This window comes from Coptis chinensis, chromosome 2, assembly GCF_015680905.1.
Source record: "Coptis chinensis isolate HL-2020 chromosome 2, ASM1568090v1, whole genome shotgun sequence".
NCBI classification, from domain to species: Eukaryota; Viridiplantae; Streptophyta; class Magnoliopsida; order Ranunculales; family Ranunculaceae; genus Coptis; species Coptis chinensis.
Genome location: NC_141457.1, coordinates 5,115,738 through 5,137,358, shown reverse-complemented (window position 1 = coordinate 5,137,358; position 21,621 = coordinate 5,115,738). Strand labels below are relative to the sequence as shown.

General features: G+C 36.6%; 1 protein-coding gene and 1 long non-coding RNA gene across 2 annotated transcripts; one reads left to right on the top strand and one right to left on the bottom strand.

Annotated features, from left to right (window-relative positions):
- Positions 1–130: 130 nt before the first annotated feature.
- On the bottom strand, positions 131–19,882 carry LOC147514493 (phragmoplastin DRP1C-like). The gene is made up of 9 exons (XM_086592602.1): positions 19,722–19,882; positions 19,596–19,659; positions 19,414–19,521; positions 4,028–4,129; positions 2,500–2,550; positions 2,346–2,407; positions 1,101–1,329; positions 846–985; positions 131–444 (listed from the first exon to the last, which is right to left on the bottom strand). Exons 1-9 carry the CDS (start codon positions 19,851–19,853, stop codon positions 202–204), a joined length of 1,131 nt encoding a protein of 376 aa, XP_086448728.1. The 5' UTR covers positions 19,854–19,882; the 3' UTR covers positions 131–201.
- Positions 11,586–15,112, top strand: LOC147514494 (uncharacterized). Its single transcript, XR_015213224.1, has 3 exons — positions 11,586–11,724; positions 11,818–11,934; positions 15,035–15,112. It is a non-coding gene; the product is annotated as an uncharacterized LOC147514494 (long non-coding RNA).
- Positions 19,883–21,621: the final 1,739 nt, after the last annotated feature.

Below are 21,621 nucleotides of genomic sequence, written 5' to 3'. Positions count from 1 at the left end.
TAAAATAGGAAATAGAAATCGGATTGAAATTTCGCTGATATTGGAAAGCAGGGAGTTTTTGTGGTATGAGCCGATAAATAAGGAGGTTATGTGGTATGGGCCGATATGAAGGGGTTTACACTAATCCGGATTCAACCCAAGGGGCTGAGCCCCATTTCTTGAAGAAAAATCATAGCCCATTATCCGGTGGCAAAACAGAAATTATCTACAGAAAAGTCTATTAGCTCCCGACTCCAGTCTATCTGAGATAGATATATGTGGCTGGACTAGTTGGCTCATTGAATTATGGACTACAAGAATTTGTATGCACGCATGCTCTGATTTCCATGCCACAGAGTCAATTTCATCTCTAGCTGATTTGTACAACGCAAGCCTATTAGCTATGGTTTCCCTTTTCTCCATCAGTGCTCGGTCTTCATCTAACATTGCGGATAGCTGCTTCTTCTGAAAAAAGTATACAGGATTCTATCAGAATATCATCTTTCAGCAACTGTCAAAAACAGTTGAAACGCAATATGCCTGAACGACACATGTCCAGTAAACCAAGTCTGAATTGGTTTAATGTCTCTACGCCCAGCCAATTTGAATTTGGATGCACCAGAAACAATAAAAGTGCTGATATAGCGGCAATAATTTCCAGTATTTGTTTACAGGGTTTTGACAGTGTAAACTAGAAATAAAGTCAGTCATGTATATCCATAAATATCAGCTGGTTGGACAAAAGAGCAAATATGCACAATCAGACTGGACAAATGGCTTAATCAGTTCAGAAGCATCAACTGTTGCTAATTTGTGCACGGTACAAGGTTCGGGAAAAAAAATGAAAATAAAATCAGATAGAGTACCTCCCTCCTTCCAACTTGAGAATAAAAGTAATTGAGCAGGGCCCTCTTGGCCTCTCGAACTTGACAGTAAACAACGGCTTTGGGGATGGTATTCCTCAGTGTATCACAAACCATACCAACATAAGCTGAGACATTAGATCCTAAAAGTAGATGATGGCACATTAGTTGTAGGAACAATTGATCTCATATGACATCAAAAGTGCTTTGTGTCACAAAGCATTGCATTATAAGGAAAAGCCAAAAGATCATGCATACCAATTCTGCGGTAGTGGCTGTCAGCATACCGATCCATATTTGGGGCAGAAGGATTGGAGCCTTTTTCTGGATCAAGAGGAAGCTTCCGGAAGAAATCAACTGTCAAATAACTAGACTCCATCTCCACCAGTCGTAGAACTGTTTTTCTGCTATCTTCACGAAAATTTTCCAAGGATTCCCCTGCTGCAGCTGCAATGTCAGCTTGAAGAGATGGGAATCGCTTCAATTCCTACAACAGTAAAAGCGTAATAAGAAAGGCAAATAGTTAAAATCTAAAATTGAATTGTTGAACAGTTATAAATCACATTAGATAGTAACAAGGTGCTCATTTAATGGAATACAGTTAATAAACTGGATAAATGAAATCAGAAATTTGTGTACCCGATATAGATTTCCCACACCCTTTATTTGCTACTGTATGCTTAAGTGCACACATATGCATGTTCTGATTTCTACTTATAATATGAGTCCGAATGGTCTTGACCTCAAATTGAACCCAAGAGTAGATATACATAACTTGACCAAGATCCTGCGTTCATCGATACAATTTGACATTACCAAGACCAACCATGAGACAAAATTAATCCCGTTTGCTAACTGCCCAGTACAACTCGTACGGAACTACTTTAAAAACCTATAAGTGTATTTCCAAAACTCATGCTTTGAGATTCAATCGCTTGCTCTGATCGATACTTACAGTCATGCGAGGGAAGTCATACATAGAAATTGATTTTATAGTAGTCACATATTGACTCAAGTGTCGGTCCAGACAATAATTCTGAACAGGAACTATAAGGGACATTCTTCAAGTGAAGTACAGGAGTCTAATAAAGATTAAAGAAAATAATCATATCCGGTCAACTAAGTAAAGCATTTCAAGGTCTTCATCATGCGCTATGATAGGTAGGACCAAACCATCATTTCCGATGTGTACTTGAGATTACCAAAATGAGAATGTTAATTTGGTAAATTTTACCGCATTAGAAAGCTAGCTCATGTTTAACGACATCATCTTCCAAAAGATAGTATATGTATTATATGGGTCAGAATAATTGCAAATAATTAGACACCATCAGAATTCCGAATCAGATTACGAGGTTAGTACTAGGTGTCTTGATTGTCCTTTTGGGTGCTAGACAGTCCTATACTTTTAGGAAGAAGAGTAACTTGATACAAAATGAACACTAGATGATAGGCAGATTGAAAATTTGAGTAAAGATACCATGAATAACATGGTATTCTCACCTTTTCAACATATGAACGAACCATATTATCAATATCTTCAACAATGCTGTCTGGTTGTCCCTCTGAAAAGGTCATTGTTGTTACCAGTTAGTACTAACAAAATATGTATCACTTACACTCAGATAAAACCAAAAGATTGCTGATTGGAACTTACCTATGGCAACCTTTGTCATTCCAGGTAGATCTATGAGTGTCAAGTTCACAACTGAAAATAGGAATAAAATAATTGATTGGTAATAATAATAAAGACATCTTAGATTGTTCAAGGAGCTTGGGAGATGCTATTTAAGGAAAATAAGAGTTGTATCCTCCTTAAAAAGAGAGCTATAACAAGCTTACACAACCAAGTGAACCAACCATTCATTGAAAAAAGAAAGACAACCAATTATTATTATTATGATTATTATTATTTAACTCCCCTGAGCGTATTGCTGTTGTAACTGATCACTCCAACCGTTAAATCAATGTTCTGCTCCATCCATAACCAAGCTATTCATGAATATCTACTGCTCAATGTCTTGACTTTTTATGGATACAGAAGCTAGGTCTCAAGGACCGTGAGCAACTAAAGCTCATTTTGAACCATATAGTATCAATGCATATGGCTTACATGCTCGGAATTGGGCCAAGCACTCAATCGTTCCGAGAGTCCCGCCATGAGCTCAAGGAACTGGTCAGATGAAGAGGTTTCTTTTATGTACTTATTTATTTATTCTTAATTGACTCGAAAAATCCAAATAAACACGAAAAAAACGGTCAATACTAAAACGAAAGGCATATATGAAATTTCTAGTTATTCTCAACTTATGTATTTACTCCGCCTGGTATTTGAATCTTATGTAATTAGCGTCTGTGCGTCGTACTTGAAATTTAATGCTTTGATCTTCCAATCATATCAACTGGAAGATAAAGTCCACTACAATCATTTTTCAGAAAGAAAATGCAGCATAGTAAACTACCAATTACTCATACAAATAGCTAGCATAATAGGTACTAGGTAGTCGGACAAAAGTTCATTCAACCGAAAATGTAGACAAAAAAACAGTTGTTTATATATGCAGGTAACGTGGAGGAATCTGCTTACACGTTAAGCAAAATTGTAAGCACCACATAATGCAGTTGCAAGTTGTTGGGAATAGGACAATGCGAAAACAACGTTATCCACAACAAATAGATCAATCCTACACAAAGATTGATCCTTCTCAATAGACAAGATTTCAATACCCTCCAAGTACTATCCCAACGCTTCTCATTAACAATTAACAAGTATATAAAGTAAAGATAATAATGCAAAAGAGAACCAACCACAACACAAGGATATATCGTGGTTCGGTAATTTGCCTACGTCCACACTGGCGAGATCCAAGCTTTACTAGATGTCCAGAGTAACATATTACAAGAGTTTTCAATTCACTCACAAAGAATGAACACTCAACTCACTAAGAATTTATCTCTTACAATCTCTCTCTTTCTCTATTTTTTTTTGTTAGGTTAGGTTTATATAGAAAAAACCTATATTTATACTATTAAAAAGTCAAAATTCATGCTAAAAAACGGTGGAACGCAGGTCGCGCTTAAATCACTGGAGGTCGCCAAAGCATGAGCGCAGCCTTACCCAGGCATAATGGGAGCACGGGTCGCACCCTTCACACCAAAGAGAAAAAAACATGTGAAAAGTTAACCATTTGGAGAGTATATGCTTAGATGAATTGGTTTATTAGAAATGTGTTTGGACTTCCCGGTCAAGCGATCAGTTTCTTCCGAGATCTCTCTGCGAACGTCAGCTGAAAAACAGAAAAGAAAGGCCATTGCTCAGCAAAAGCACAAGCACGTGGAACATAGATTCTTGAATTGGTGTAAGTGTAAATGGCACTACTAAAAGAAGGGCTTTTTGTGTCACTTATTTTTTTTGTCTTGTGTCACTTACTAGAAAAAAAGTGACAATACGAGTTTTGATGTGTCACTTTTTTATAGAAGGAGGGCTGATGTGTTGCTTTTAGGAAAAGTGACACAAGTAATTTTATTTTTTGTGTCCCATTATTTGAAAGTGACACTAGTGGTTTGCCTTGATGTGTCACTTCTGGATGTAAAAATATCGAAAACAAAAATTAACAAATTATCGAAATAAATAAGCGACACGAGTAAAGAGTAATGATAATCGAATAAATAATTACTTCGTATGCCATGAAACTCAAAGTTATGATTTTGTGCGCGCCGCTATATTTTTAAGTTCCCTCCCAAAAACAACTAACTTTCTAAACCTAAAAGGAAACGGAATAGAAAGATAATAGAAATAGAAACTGAAGGTGTTTAACTCACTTCGTAACTCATCACTTAGGTTAAAAAAGAAAAAAAAACCAGAAAAGAAAAACTGTCTCGTAACCATTCTTCTTCCCAAATTCTCACCGGTGTTTTATTGCACCACGCCGCAAGCTCCTCACCCATCTCTCGTCCATCCCTCGTTCTCTCGGTTAAACTTTCCAGCTCTCTCTCTCTCTCTCTAGCAAAAAATAAAGGTAAGATTTTTTTTTTTTTTCGTTTTATTTAATTGTCTATGTTTTGGATGCTATTAATCGATCAAAGTTTTGTTTTTGTGTGGTAGCGATCTATTATGTTGCTCTTTTCGGTTGTTTCTTTGGATTTTTTGCTTTTGTCATTTGTCAAAAGTCGTGGGATTTCGAACATATCGTCGACCACCTCTAATCTCCCCGCTTGATACGTGTTGTGCCCTTCGCTTTTCCTCGCGATGCTTTTATTGTTTGGTTACCCAATCGAAAAGTTGTATTATAAAGAAAACGCTTCTTCTATCCCCGTTTTGGCCTCCGAAAGCAACTTTTTTGCATTCTTTTCATGTTTCAAGATCTTTACCAAAAATTCTTTGAAGTATTTTTTTTTACTTAATTTTTTTTTTCAAGTAAGAACCCTTCTCTGCTCATAGGAAAAGGGCATTTGATGAGTGGTATTCGTGATGGATCCTTGTGTATTTTGCTCTTTGATTGCCATGTTACCCTCGTGTGTTTCTTCTTTGAAAGGGCTTTGGATTGCATTGTTTGAGCTCTATCAAATATATCAAGTTTAGATAACTATGTTAGTTTTGATATGTCACTGTTGTATTTTGACTGAACGGTTCTTTTGGACACTGCTTTAGGGAAATACTAGTATTATGACTGCAGTATGCATTAGTGAAACTTAAATCTCTTTTTAATGGACCTTTAAATGTTGTTTGTACTTAATTGATTCATTTGTGCCCATTTCTTCTTTTGGATTTTGGTGAAGAAGCAATGCTTGGAACCTAGACTCGGATTGGATTGTTATATTTTTATGGATCATTTCACGTCGGGCGGGGCCGACCACGACTTAGGAGACTCATGAAATCGAAAAGAGATTACACTTGTCATTGTGTCTAGCATTTTCTATAGATCTATAGGAATTTTATGGTGTACTGGATCAAAGATATATGGTTAGGTCTAGATATAGAATTTCATTGACAAATTGTCAGTTAGGACCCTTTGCATTGCTTTTGGTGCCCTAATGTTTCAACTAATTCATCCATCTTCTGATGGGCATAATAATGAATGAGTGCAGTTGTGCATTTTATGAATGTTGCAAGTGATATCGGTTCATATGGCCAGATCTTTTTAGCCCTGAAAGCACGCAATTCAATTCTGTTGTCGCATGTATGTTGATTGTTGTATTTTCAATCTGTTGGTTGTTGATATATATTGTTTGTAATTTAGTTATTTCCTGTCCTTGTAAACATCAGGATGAGAAGTTTTACAGGGTACCAGTTAATGTACCCACTTTCTTACATTTGCTAAAAGCCTAAAACTACTTCGTAAGAGCCACTTTTGGACTAGTTCAATAAATAAAAATTGGTTTTATATAAAAAATGCAAAACAACATATGCAAATGGGAAGCAGGTGCACCCTTTACACTTAATTTGTTTCTCCTTATGGTATATGATTTAGTAAATCCCTGCCTGGCTATTCTGTTTTAGAAACTCAGAAGTAAAAAAAAAAGTGGTATGGTACATCATTTTGTTGACCGAGTACAGTGCGAAGAGATTTTTTAACCCTTGTATATATAGCCCACCTCATCTAATTTGGCGGTCCTGTTTTTCGAAAGTGAAACACTTATGTTTCAAATGTAGATTGTCATTCCGAGAGTTCATTTTGGTTTCGTACAACGATATGCGTGTGAATTCTTGTAACGCAAGTTCAATGAAGTTTCCAAAGCCAGTTATGTTCCACTAGAGAAGTCACCGTGAAACTCCATGTTGCATAAAGATTTTTAGTAATCGCATTTATGTTTGTATTCAATCACAAGCAAACATTCATTAATATTCACGGCTCCCCTGCCCTTCACGGCCGAATATATATATATATATATATATATATATATATATATATATATATATATATATATATATATATTTATTCAAACGTGTCCGGGGCGTATCCGTTTCCTATATTTTTGAAAAATGCCGTGTCCGCGTATCCGTCGTGGTCGTGATCTCGTGGTCGCATGTCGGTATCCGTGGCTTCTTAGCTTCTATTTGGTTATTGAGAGTAGCCTAAATTGGTTAGTTAGATTTCCAATGTAATTTGATTTTGCATAATACCATTATCATATCATCTTAGACTTACTTAATGTTTTTCCTACTAATGTGTCATGTGTTGATATCATCTTGCCATGATACTTTATTTTTGAATGTGTGGTCTTTGTACTTGATTTTTTTTTTTTTTTTTTTTGACTCTGTTTTTCTTTAAGAGATCGGTTTGTTGCATTTTGCTACGATATGGATAAGTCTTGGATGTCCAAGGACCGGTTAACAAGCGAATATATTCAAGGAGTTGAAAGGTTAATTAGTGTTGGAAAGGAAGAAGGAAGTTTCATACGCTGTCCATGTAGAGATTGTTCAAATATCAACGAGTTAACTAAGACTGAGATCAGAAATCATCTTTTCGAACGTGGTATTAGCCAAGGTTACACTATTTGGCGGTTTCATGGCGAAAAGCTCTCTATTTTCGAGACCCGACTAGTTTTACGAACAAGACACTTTTGGACATTATGATGAGGTTGAGACTTCAAGATGTTGGATATTATGATGAGATTGAGACTCTCAAGATGTTGAACGATGAGAGAAATGGCGAAGGCTGCAGAGGACCATTATCACGATTGATCCCGAAATTTAAGGAATTGCTTGAAGATGCCAAACGCCTTTGTAATGAGGGTTGCTCAAAAATTCACAAAGCTATCAATAGTTATCATTTTATTTAATCTGAAAGCAAATAGTGGGTGGTCCGACACAAGTTTTTTCGGGTTATTGAAGCTACCGACACGATGCTTCCCCTCAACCAAATCTCTTGCCGAAATCCTTGAATGGAGTCAAGAAGACATTATCTGTTTATGGGATGAAGTACGAGAAAATACATGCATGTCCAAATGATTGTATACTCTATAGGGATGATAAATACAAAGATGAAACTATGTGCCCTATTTGTGGAGTCTCAAGATATAAAGAGAACAAGAGAGCGACCAACAAATCGGTGGAGTACCAAAGAAAAGTTTTGTGGTATTTTCCACCAATTCCAAGATTCAAGAAGATGTTTCAATCTGCCCAAACATCAAAGTCAATGACATGGCATGCCGATGAAAGGGTGGTTGATGGTAAGATGCGCCACCCAGCAGACTCTCCAGCATGGAAGTTGGTTGACGAAAAATATCCGTAATTTGCGCGCCAGAATCCGTAAATCTTAAGCCTAGCACTTTCAGCCGATGGAGTCAATCCACACCGTACTCTTAGTACTAAGTATAGTTTATGGCCTGTTATGCTGGTCACATACAACCTCCCACCGTGGCTATGCATGAAAAGAAAGTATATGATGCTTACGATGTTGATATCAGGTCCAAATCAACCTGGAAACAATATCGACGTCTACTTGGCACCCTTGGTTGACGACTTTACATGTTTTGTGGGAGATAGGGTGGATGCTTATGATGTGTACCGTCATGAATCATTTATACTTAAAGCTGTTTTGTTATGGACAATCAATGATCTTCCCCGCGTATATCAATCTTTCGGGTGCACCGTGAAAGGTTATTTTGCTTGTCCTATTTATGGCGCGAGGGCACGCTTTCAACCAGGCTTAAGCACTCGGGAAGAACGTTATACACAGCCAATAGAAGATTTCTTCAGCGTTATCATCCATATCGAAGACAAAAAAGCCTTCAATGGTAAAACAGAGCTGCGGGAGGCACACCTCGAACCCTTAACCGGTTTGAAAGTACTAAAAGAAGTTGAAGGGATCAAAGTCATATGGGGAACAAAGGGAACCATTACGGGTGCTACCAATTGTTTTAAGAAGAAATCAGTTTTTTTTAGCTTCCATAATCGAGATATATCTAGAACTCCGACATAATGTGGATTTTATGCACACGGAGAAAAAATGTATGTGACAAAGATTGTTGGGACCCTACTTAACATTCCACGTAAAATAAAGACACCATTAAGTCTCGTCTTGACCTCCAAGAAATGGGTCTAAGGACAGAATTGGCTCCAACAATTGGGGAAAAGCGATCGCTTTGCCTCCGGCTTGTCACACACTATCTAGAGATGAGAAAAAGACTATGCAAAACTTTGCATGCATGAGTTAAAAGTCCCAAGTGGATACTCTTCAATTTTAGGCCTCTTGTCTCGATGCAAGATCTAAAACTGCAAAATATGAAGTCGCGACGATCGTCATGTTTTGATGCAAAGAACTTCTTCCGGTTGCAATAAGAACAATTTTGCCAAAGAATGTGAGATGTGCAATTATTAGGCTATGTTCTTTTTAAGGCTATTTGCTCGAAAAGTAATAGATAAGGAAAAATTGCCTCAAATTCAGGAAGACATTGTGCTCACAAGATGTTTGTTGGAAAAGTATTTTCCGCCATCATTTTTTTCGACGACGTTATGATTCATCTAACAAAGCACCTTGTCGAGAAGTTGATCTTTGTGGTCCTGTATTCTACCGATGGATGTATGCATTTGAGAGGTACAATGAATTATATATTACCCTTCAATATTTCTTAATGCTTTTTCTTTATAAACATTACTATTGTTCAATCTCTTAGGTACATGACCGTTAAAAAAGGGCTTTATAATGCTAATCGAAATCGACCGGAAGCTTGTATTGTCGAGAATTACATTGCAGAGGAAGCAATTGAATTTTGTAGCTTAATTCTTACCTGACTTAGATGCAATTGGGATTCCTCTCCGTAAAGATAACACTACCACAGATTTGATATCATCCGAAATCTTCCCCGAGGAAGTACCCATAGTCAAGTAGATAGAAAAACATTGGACCAGGCACATCTCTATGTGTTGCAAAACACAAGAGATGTTCAGCCTTACATCGAGTAAGGTTTCTTTAGTTGTTCACTTTAAAAGTCTATTTTAGTTCCTTGGTTTCGGATTCCGATAGCTAACTAGTTTATTTTGTGGCCTAACATGATAGAGAACATATGAACTATCCAAGGAACAACAACCTCAGAAATCAAAAAACCCACATGGTTGCATGCTGAACACAATCGCTCATTTAGTGATTGGCTTAGAGACAAGGTATATTATAAATTGGTCTTTTTTTTGTTTTTGTTATTTTTGTATGTTAATTTAACTTAGATTAGGACTAAAATGTTTACACAACAATGCACAGGTTTTGCTGGAGAGGGGAAATCCTGACAACAAGGTGTCAAACACCTTGAAGTGGGTATCGAAGGGGCCTTTGGCACATGTTTACAAATATTCTACCTATGTCACTAATGGTTATCGCTTTGCCAATTTAAACGGCAAGACGCTTTACGAGTAAATCAAAATAGTGGCGTGAGTTTGACAGCAACAACACCACAGGTTTCAAGCGCAAAGGATCAAAACCCAATTTTTTCGAACATGTCTTTCTACGGTGTTATTGCTGAAATATGGTTGCTCGATTATACAAATTTCAAGATTCCAATGTTCAAGTGTGATCGGGTTGATAGCAAGAATGCAATTAGGAAGGATGACATGGGTTTCACTTTAGTGGATCTTGGTAGAGTTGGCTATAAATCTGATTCCTTCATCCTAGCTTCTCGGCCGAAAGCAAGTTTTCTATGTACCGATCAACTTGACCCAACGCGGGTCGGTTGTTGTAGAATCTCCTCAAAGATGCTTTCACAAATACGACGACGATAACGATGATGAGCTCGTTGATGCTCATGTAGGAGATGACAATTTTGTTGAATTGCCAAATGTTGACTCATTGGATGTTAATGACGAATCTCAGTCAGTTTACGTCCGTGAAGATTGCGAGGGCACTTGGGTTGAGCATAAAGAAACTTCTTGATTTATTAGTTTTCATTGTTTTTTGTGGTGGAATCGATATTTGGTTTGTTAATAAGAGATTGTGACCAACTTTTGTTATTTATGTATTGTCCTTGCGATTATTTTGGTTCTGTTCAAATTATGATATCAAGTTTTTGCCATAGACATGCTTGTTGCTACTGATCAATGTCATCTTCTAATGATTTTCCTATTCTATAGTTTTTTTTGTAGGGTTTAGTTAGATATGGATCCAAAAACAAGTGCCAAATCATCTCAGAAAAAAAGGAAGCATCCAATCGAGGAAGGTGACAATATTACAAGTGTTAGGGGTCAAGCTAAAAAACTTTCACTCACTAAGCATTTTAAAGGTAAGCTTGTGGTGGAGTTTAATGCGAAAAGAAAGATCAAAGGTGCATTTATTCAAGCGAAGTTCAGTAATTGGGTTGGCACACTAGTTAAAAATATGGTTCCACTAGCCGAAAATACCCAAACCGACGAAAGTTGACAAGCAAATAAAAGATGATGTATGGGATTCAAGTCTTTGTAAGCGGTTGTTTTGCCTATTATACTGATTTTGAATTATTATTATTGTCTTTATAGAAGTGTAGACTCATCTCTGCCTTGGTTATTTGTAGGAAAAATTTGAGGCGATCCTAAGTTTAAGAAAAAAAGGATTGCAAAGAATGTGGTAAGATATGGCGGAAATTTAAGAATTATTGCACAAAATATTTTGTCATACCTTACATAGATGACCCCGATCTAATGAATCCACCAAAAATCTATCCTAATGTTAAGAAGCAAGATTGGGAGAAATTTGTAAAAATAAGGTTATCGGAAGAGTTCCGTGTATATATCCGTCATTTCCTTTGAATTTTCATTTCTAATAAATTTATAATTTTGTTAAGGTGTGATAAACTAATATACTATTTTCATTTGGGCTGTTAGGAACTAAGCAAGATTCAATTGGAAAGAAGAAACTTGAACAAGTATAACCATCGACTAAGCAAATTAGGTTATGATGGCCTTGTCGATAAGATGGTAAGTAGATATTATATTTAAGTTTGTTAGATAAAACCAACGTAGGTAATCTAATATTACTTGGTTGGTTTGGTTATTTGTAATTGATAATAGATAGAAGCTGGGATACCTATTGATGAAGATGATAGATCTCTTTTGTGGCGTTTAGCTCGACAAGACAAAAGTGGTGAATATGCTGATGATGCCACAAAGGAGGTAGTTCAAAAGATTGTAAGTATCAAGCTCATCATTGTATGTGTGTTTCATGAAGCATATTTGATATTGTGTAGGATACCTAGCTTGATATATTGATGTATTTTTGTACTGATCTAGATGATGTGGTTCCCTATCTAGCTTGATCTAGCTTCGATTTATGATTTTTTTTTTTACTGAACTAGCAAGCATAACGATGAACGCCCGACCGAGATTGAATGTAGTCTAGTAGTAGGCACTTCTAGGCACCTTTCCATCGTGGTTCGGTTCCAAACCCCTTTTGAGATAGCTTTCAAAGCTTCTACGGGCATGGCTTTTCACAGCCTTTGCTTGCTACCTTTGACTTCGCCCAGCTATCCCTCCAAGGCTTCCTTTCTTGAAAGCTTCCTCTCCTTTTAAGTGGAGTGATCTTTTCGCTTCCTCGACGATACCCGAAATAAAGATCGGGTATCCCCTATTGAGTAAGCCAAAGCAAGCAACCTGCCTTTAGTTCTCGACGGAAGCTCCTCGCCTCGAGGGTTTGATGGACTTATTCAAGTGTGGGACATCACTTTAGGTAGTCTCAAGTGTACACTTGAAGGTCCGGAGGGGGTATTGAGTGGGTTAGGTGGCATCCAAGAGGATATGTGGTCTTAGTCGGTTCGTTGAGGATTCCACAAAGATGGATGTGGAATGGAGACATGAATGTCTTTTGAATATGTTTTCTCGTCATAGTAACATCATTACGCGTGGGTGATTTTACCCCGATGGTAAAATGGTTTGTACTAGTTCGAGGATGCATCATTGAGGATCCGGAATCCCGAAATGGAGAGTGTGTGCATGTTGTTAGAGATCATCCATATCATACGGAGGGACCGACATGTTGAATTGATAATAGATTGTCATCCGTGATAAGTTTAGATATTATAATAATTAGCACCATTTTCCATATCGCAGTTTAGGTTGTAAATCGAAATTGAAATATTTATAGTGAGCAGTTTTTGCTTGTTTTACAATCGCTTTGAAACTTGTAATCAAGTTTTGTTTATAAGCTTAAAATTGAGAGGAATTATCGTATTACCGCGAGACCTTTGACGACAAAGACACGCTTGATTATTAGATAAAATTTACGCCCGCTTACATTATAATACCTACTATAGGTAATCATATGGTACTAATCGAGTTATGAAGATATGGTTCCCAAAAAGATCCGAATTCTATCTACTCTAGCATTGGTTGCCCTTTGCCAAGATAGATCACGCCAAAGCGGCAGTGTTGGATCGCTATCACATCCGGTGGGCACCGTGGCATTCTACCAAGTTTCATGCGAAGACTATCGATTCCATCACCGGGTGATTACTCAAAATGTTCTCATTGTTTTTCTTTGAGGCTCTCCCCGTCGCTAGTAACTGTTTTGGTTTCATCCTCTTCGGTTGCTCAAGATTAAGTGAAGCAGATTAATACCTACTCTTCTTCCTCTTCTTAAAGACACGAACCCCAACATTTACATTTGGTTGGTACTCGCAAGTTCATGTTCTTGAGGCATTTATGGATTATAGCAACCCAAAGAAATGCGCGACGCTGTTCGTGAGACTTGGGGGTTAGACGACACTATTGCTCGCCCCAAGACGTAAGTTTGTTATATTGAAAGTGGCTCCAAAGAAATGGGTGAAGACTCTCATAGTTTTGGTAAGGGAAAACAAGTTGTCGATGTTGAGGCCGGGCGAAATGGATAACAAAGTGACCTATTTATTCGATGGATTGGTTGCATACCACCGCAGCCTATTTATTCCGATAATAACAAAATTTTATTCCGACTCTCATAGATCCTACTTGTTTTCCCCGTCTTAGATGTCACTTTGATTTGCCATCCGCTTTCCCGAGGTCAGAATGGGTGGTGTTATTTGCTCACTGGGTCGCTGTATGCATACCACGCTGCTTGATGCATTGTGCTTGAATAACAAAGGCCCGCAAGCCGCTAAGGATTGCAATGCTTTGAGGTCCTTTGTAAGAATATTTACTTCCGGGATATGTAATGGGCTCTTTCCTCGATGCTCGGGATCATTGTCTACGTGGATTGGATGAACTCTACCGATATATGTATTTACTGCATGTGTATCGTATATGTACCGCGGTAATCGCATGTGTACCGCGGTAATCGCATGTGTATTTACCGCATGTCACGTAATGTATTTATCGCGATGTCTACCGTGGTAATCGCATGTGTGCTTCGCATCACGTAATTAAACTCTACCGATATATGTATTTACCGCAAGTTCAAACAGTTATAAATGAGATCTTTACACTATTTTCAGTATTTTGCTCTTCTTGTACCGTGTTTTGCCATTTTGGCTATTTTCCTCGTCTTGTCCAAATGTTAGACTTGGTCTTGTGGTATTGGCGTCTTCCCACACTTGTGCCACTTCATCGTAAGGTCTTCGTCATCACAACTTTGAGGTTAACAACACCTCGCTAAAAGGGTGTTGAGCTAAGTTGGACTCTATATGCATTAACTTGGTCAATTTCTTGCGATACTTTTCTATTTATGGTTAGTTCATCCAATTGAACCACCTTACCTATAATAGTATAATACTATCTTATTTTCTACGACAAAGTAATATTTCTTTTTTCTTATTATAGTATAGATATAGAATAAGTATGGCTCCACCTCCGTGATGAAGCAACTATTGCTACTATAGTTGAGATGGGTTTTACTCGAGCCTTGAGGCAGGTGGAAACAAACAAAGGGAGCCGCCAATCGAAGTTATGAAGATATGGTACACAATCCAGTTTGAACCATAACTTTCACCAGATCTCGAGTCACCACACGCTTTGACATATCTCGATCTCGCCAACCGTTGAGGTGTTGGCAAGATCTACAATTCCAATATATCGGTATCTACTCATCTTCTGCATGCGAAGAAAGATAAGAATAATCCGATCATAAATTAGCTTAATTATTTACATATCGATATTATCTCCTACACATTGACTAAGTTTTCTATGATGGTTTTAACGATATACTACTCTTTGCAGTAAAACAGAATGACAATCTTGAAAATCCGCCGCCTTCGCCTCTTCTTAGAACAGCCTGTGGTCGCTCATTCGTTGATTTTGAATTTTATATCTATTTTTGCAGGAGGAGCTGAAAAATAAGGTAGAGGAGGGGGTTTTGGCAACGGAAGGAAAGAATGACATACTTACTATGGCATTGGGAACTCCAGAGCCTAGTGGTCGAAGTTAGGCGGTGGACAATATACGACTCCCACTATGTACTTCAATCTTCCTAATAAAATATCAAAGAAATATCACGAGGATTTGGAAGTGAAGTTGAAAGAGAAAGAAGCTCAAAACGAAAGTTGAAAATTTTGGTGCTACATGTGCTTAAAGAACAAGGTGAGACTAATTCACCAAATGACGACAGAATCGGTTGAAGCGAAGTTGCTCAAGCAAGGACCAAAACTCGTCAACTCGTTGCCATTAGAAAATGTGGAATCTAATAGTGCCAAAAGTGATAATAGGCATAAGGTGATTGGCAAGTCTAAGCAGTAAGTTTTTGGCTTTAAATTTGTATTTTTGATTTTCTACATATTTCAAATGTTCTCTTTAACTAAACTCATATTTAATGTATAGAGAAAAGATGGTGGTCAACAAAAGGTGTGACTTCAAGAAAACTTAAGTCGAAAAATGTACGTAAGCTCATTCTATAGTTGCCTTAACCATGTTATATTCATTGTGGTATAATAAATGCAGGGAATGATAATGTGAGCTTTTTTCATTCCTTTATTCCAAGTGCTTCACATATACTAACTTGATGTACACTTCGTCCATATAGTCAAAAATAGACAACGGAAAGAGCATTGTGGATTCAAAAAACTTAAAGCTAAAGATGGGAAGGTAAAAAAAATATTTTCTTAATTAAAAAAGGTTGATTAAATGTTTGTGTCAAATTTGTTACTAGATAATGTTGTTTTTGTTTTGCTTATTTGTTATAGGAGTAAATGCAGGGGAATGATAATGTAGTTTTTTTCATTCTTTTATTCCAAGTGCTTCACATATACTAACTTGATGTACACTTTGTCGTATAGTCAAAAATAGACAACAGAAAGAGCATTGTGGATTCCGAAAAACTTAAAGCTAAAGATGGGAAGGTAAAAAAAATATTTTCTTAATTAAAAAGGTTGATTAAATATTTGTGTCAAATTTGTTACTAGATAATCCTGTCTTTGTTTTGCTTATTTGTTATAGGACCAAGATTGTAGATTGACATTGGGATCTAAAGACAACATTGTTGCCGGGTCGTGTTTTAGCAAGGAAGGGGCCAGAGGATACTGCTCACAACATGCCTTTGGGAGAGTCATATATGAAGGTCTCAATAAATAAAGCATTGTGTGGTGATGCCTTTCTCTCACCAAAACGGGCGATGAACATGTATTTGTTAAAGATGCAAGAAACTCGCTTTGTGGCATGGCCTAAGGAACTTGTGATACTTAAAAGTGACGAGGTAGTATAAGGATATGGATATTTGTATGGTAATTTATTTAATTTTGTTATATAAATATCAATTTTGTTCATCAACTTTTGTTAGGTAGAGAAGCGTATTCCACTTCCGCCGGGGCATTCAATATAAGATCAGAAAAGTTTGTGGATTGTGTCGACAAAATAGTGAAAGAAAACGCTTTTATAGAAGTTCCAATGGTTGGAACTCTTTTCCATGATGAGATGGAGGAAGTAATGAAGTTTCAAAAGATGAGTTGATGGATGTGTGTGAGAAGAGAATGTTAAATGGTAACTGATTATCTCCTACATGAGGTATGAATAATTTGGTGAACTTATTTGTGTTAGTTATAATTTAACTTTTCATATCTGACGACTTAACGTAATGTATATATATATGTTGTAGATATTTATATGCGACTTTTGGAATTGCTCGAGCAAAGTATGCATTTGGTAACCCGAAAAGTTTTACTATTTATACAAAAAGATGATGAGAAGGCTCGATATATTCGAAGTTGGTCAAGAACACGGTGATCGTGGTGCTTTTAATTCCTTTCAACACAGGTAACCGTGTTTTATACATTTGTAGTACATATACATTATTTTCATATAATTAAAATTATTTTATTTTTATTTTTATTTTTATTTATTTTTTCCGACAAGTTATATAATTAAAAAAGTACTTAATTAAATTTGTATCCACATAACTGGTCATGTAGGGGGCATTGGGTCTTAATGGTTCTTAACATACCATCAATGGAAGTGTCTTGGTTGGATTCTTTAAAAGATTTTCGTGGGCACCGGATCCAAATTTTAAATTATCAAGAAACACGTGAGTTTAGTCTTTATTTATTGTATTTTTCATTGTATATTTGATTCTATCTTGAAAATAATGAGAATGAAACAAATGCATTTTCATTTTCAAGGTCGCGATCAAGACATCAAATATGTCCAAAGGAAAGAGAAAGATGAATCCAAATCCAAATTGAAACTATGTGACAGTAAGCTTAGTTTCTTTGGAATACAATACAAAGTATCTTTCAATTTGTGTATGTGTTAATGCAAGTATTAATTATGTATAGTGCCCACAACAACAAGGAGGGATTGTATGGGATATTATGTATTGCTTTATGCAAGATTTAGTAGAGGATCCTGGTCCACCGATAAAAAAGAAGGTGACTACAAAGTAGCATTATTTTTCATATAGTCTTAGCTAGCTTATAAATTGGTGCATTTGTAAATATGGTAGGCAATGCATTACCTGCATAATTTATTTTCATAATATTTATAATATATTTTTCGTTTAACGTATTGGAGTTCTCTAGCAAGAAGAGTTACACCAATGAAATAGATGAACTCCGCCTTGAATTCATCGACTTTATCCAACAATTTATCGAGTAGTTAATTTGGGTAAGTGGGTTTCCATATTTTCCCTTTGTTTATGTATATATATACTTTTCTTATCGTTTTTTTTTTCTTACTTGTATAATATACCCTTCTTGATTCACTTGTTTTTTAATTTTATATACTAGTCATAGTGGAATGACGACTTCATGATATGATGCAGGTGTCATGGATCGATGGATCGATTAACAGATGAATAGATGGCAGCTAGGTTTTTGGTGTTGGAAGTGCGCACAATAAGCTAAGATATTGCTAGGATAGTATTGGCGTTATATATGTAGTTTTTTAATTATGATTCTTTTGGTATTGGAATGACTTCTTTTGTTGAGAGTCAAACTAGATGAAAAATACTTGGTTTGATCGATGAAATCAATAGAAGTTAATTGTTTTAAATGTTGTTTCTTTCTTCTTGAGTGGATGTTGTTTCCGTATCATAAAGCAGGTTAAAGTGATTTTGGTTGTGATGTTTTGATAAATGTATATGGATGTTGTTTATGTCACAAAGCAGGTTAATGGGATTTTGGTTATGACGTATAGGATGCAGGTTGAGAAATGAATACGATTGAATACTAAAATGAGAAAATGTTTTTAAAAAAAATTATTTTCATTTGTCTCACTTTTGAAAAAAGTGACATAATATCTATTCAAAGTGACACAACCGACCACCACTCTTATACGTGTCGCTTTTCATAATGAAGTTATATGGAGTTGATTCCCAAAAGTGACGCAAGAAGTAAGGGGCTTTTGTGTCACTTTGACGCATTTGTGTCTCATTCTGGTCCAAAAGTGACACAACTAGTATACTTAATGTGCCACTTTTGACGCATTTATGTCTCATTCTCTGTCCAAAAGTGACACAACCAAGATATTTAATGTGTCACTTTTGACGACTTATGTCTCACTGGTCTAAAAAGTGACACAACTAGTATAATTTAATGTGTCACTTTTGACGTATTTATGTTCATCTCTCGTCCAAAAGTGACACAACTAAGATAATTTAATGTGTCACTTTTGACGCATTTATGTCTCATTCTTCTAAAAAGTCTAAAGTGACCAACCAAGTATACTTAATGTGTCACTTTTGACGCATTTATGTCTCACTCTAGTCCAAAAAGTGAGACAACTAAGATATTTAATGTGTCACTTTTGACGTTCTTATGTCTCACTTCTAGTCAAAAGTGACAATAACAACCAAGATATTTAATGTGTCACTTTTGGCGTACTTATGTCTCACTTCGGTCCAAAAAAAAGTGACACAACCAAGATACTTTAATGTGTCACTTTTAACGAAATTATGTCTCACTCTAGTTCTAAACGGATACAACTAGTGTCACTTTTAATAAGCATGTGACACTCTTTCTTAAAAGTGACACAAGAGGTTATTCTTAAGTGTCACTTTTATTAACAAAAAGTGACACATTTAGTAAGGCTTTTGTGTCACTTTTGGTAGAACTTTATGTGTCGGGGGCTTATAGGTCACTCCAGAATTAGTTTCAAAAGTGACACAAGTGACTTCTTTTGTTAGTTAAAAAGTGACACAAAAAGCCCTTCTTTTAGTAGTGTGGGCAATGCAGAAAAGAATATCAAAACACAATTATTATTAGATATGATTCGTACCAAAATCACTGAATTTGTTCCTAGGGGCATGGAGAAACTCGGCATACTCAGCTTGTCCAGCTTCAGTCTTGTGCAATTGCAAAACTAAAGGCCGTCTCGTAACGATACCTTAGGAGACATTAATAGAGTATAAGATGAGATGATAGAAAAATGTATGTATGAGATCATAAAAAAAACATTACCCGATCCACGAGGCAGAAAATCTCTTCCGACAACGCTTTCCAATACGGAAGATTTACCGGAACTCTAATGGAAATAGAAATAGAGATGCATGAATTAATAATAAAAACGGGACAGAGATGAGACACCTGTCCTCCAACTACGGCAACGGAAGGGAGAGCTTCCCAAAGAGACATGCCTTCGCCACCATGATCTCCTAAAACGGTGCAAGCTCTCTGTATTCTGTTCACCAGTCCTATCAAGCTCTCCATCGTACCCATTCTGATTCTGATTCCGATTCTTTTTTTTTCTTTTTCCAACAAACAAACGGTTTACCCCCCCCCCCCTTTTTATTGGATGCAAATATATGTACACTGTCACTTACGCACACTCAAAAAAGTTCAAAAATAATCTTCGTTTCGGTCGAAATGCCGGCACATGATATTTAACTTGTGTTTTTTATGCTGGCATCTCGACTTTTCCTAACTAGAGTTAGCGTTTCCATTTTTCACACCCGCCAGTACAAATGGCGTATAGGAAGGATTTTTTTTTTTTGACTCTCCACTCTCCAGCCGCCATTCTCAAAGGGGCGTGTGTGATTTTTTTTTTTTTTTTTAAATTCTAGCAGGGCGTGTGGCTTAGATTTCTTTTACCCGCCACTCATACTGCCGTGCAGACTTAACGCTATCTCGTTAAAACTAACGCTATAGATAGGTAAACTTATACCGATAGCCCACTATCTCGTTATAGATAGGTAAATTTATAGATAGGTAGATTTCTTCCTATCATGTACTTCTTGTCAGTACAGTCCTGTGACCTGTGTTGTGTCGTACACTTGACCATAGGCGATAGTTTACTTATAACCTGGGGTTGTGTGTTTGCTTTGGAGGAGCTCCTAATTTTGAGCAACCGTGATTTATTCCGACACATTAGTTCTGAGGACAACATCCTCATTATCCCACTTCAAGAGAATCTGACGGTTTACCTTTTGTTTTCTTCTCAAGTTGTTGTAAGGAGGGACATAGCTAATAAGTGTCATCTTTCATCAGCCTTTTGCAGTCTATGCTAACAGTTACTCCTATTGGATGCAGGTATGTCCAGAGCTACCAAGAGAAGGAGAAGTTGGAACACCGATACTGAAGTAATGCATCATCTGCTTCACTTGAAATGGAAGAGTGATATTTTTCTTGTTTGGTTTCAAGGTTTTGGGCTTTAAGCGCACCAGAACTGCAGTTTACATTTCTAGCCATGCTAATGCATTGAAAGTTTAAACATGTGTTATCCATTAGAATAAGCAGGTATACAGATATTTTTTACAGATTTGGGACATCAATTTCTAGTTTAATTAAATGATTTGTTCTGCATCTTCATTAGATTTGTGGTTTTTGCATGTGTGTGGTGGTGCTCATCTGCTCTAGATGGCTACAAGTGCTTGACATTAGAATAAACAGATGTACTAAATTGTAGGATACATGACTAACAAGTTATTAGTTGGTTAGAATGGTATTTCAAGATACTGAATACACTGGAGTGCTGTAATAATAAATGTACAATTATAGGTTTTTGCTCACAGGCCTTTCTAGTGAAGGGCTGTGTTGTTATCTAACGAACCAAGAGTTGTAGGTTGCCACTGTTATGTACACACTTACAGGTTTAGGTTAGTCGTGCTGACAGACCTTCTTGATGAACTGCTGTGTTTGTCATCTTGACTAGGAAGAACTGCCCAGTGCAATTGTTATATGGTTATATTATCTTGCTTTGGATGGGTATGTTCAAGAAGTTTGTTGTCTGCAAATGGTTATTTTCATGTGTTAGATGCTTGCTTGTTGTTGCCTTGATTTTTTTTCACTAGCCCAAGTTTGGAAATTGGAACTCTCAACATGGATTAAACCCACACAAGTTCATTCGTTGAACATGTAACCAGAATGCGTCAACTATTTTATACTAGCACTTCCCAATCTTTTTTAGTATTAACATAAACACTTGAGCAGTACACATTTACTCATTTACTCATTGACTTCTGCAACTGCTTCTTTGCTTGTAAATACG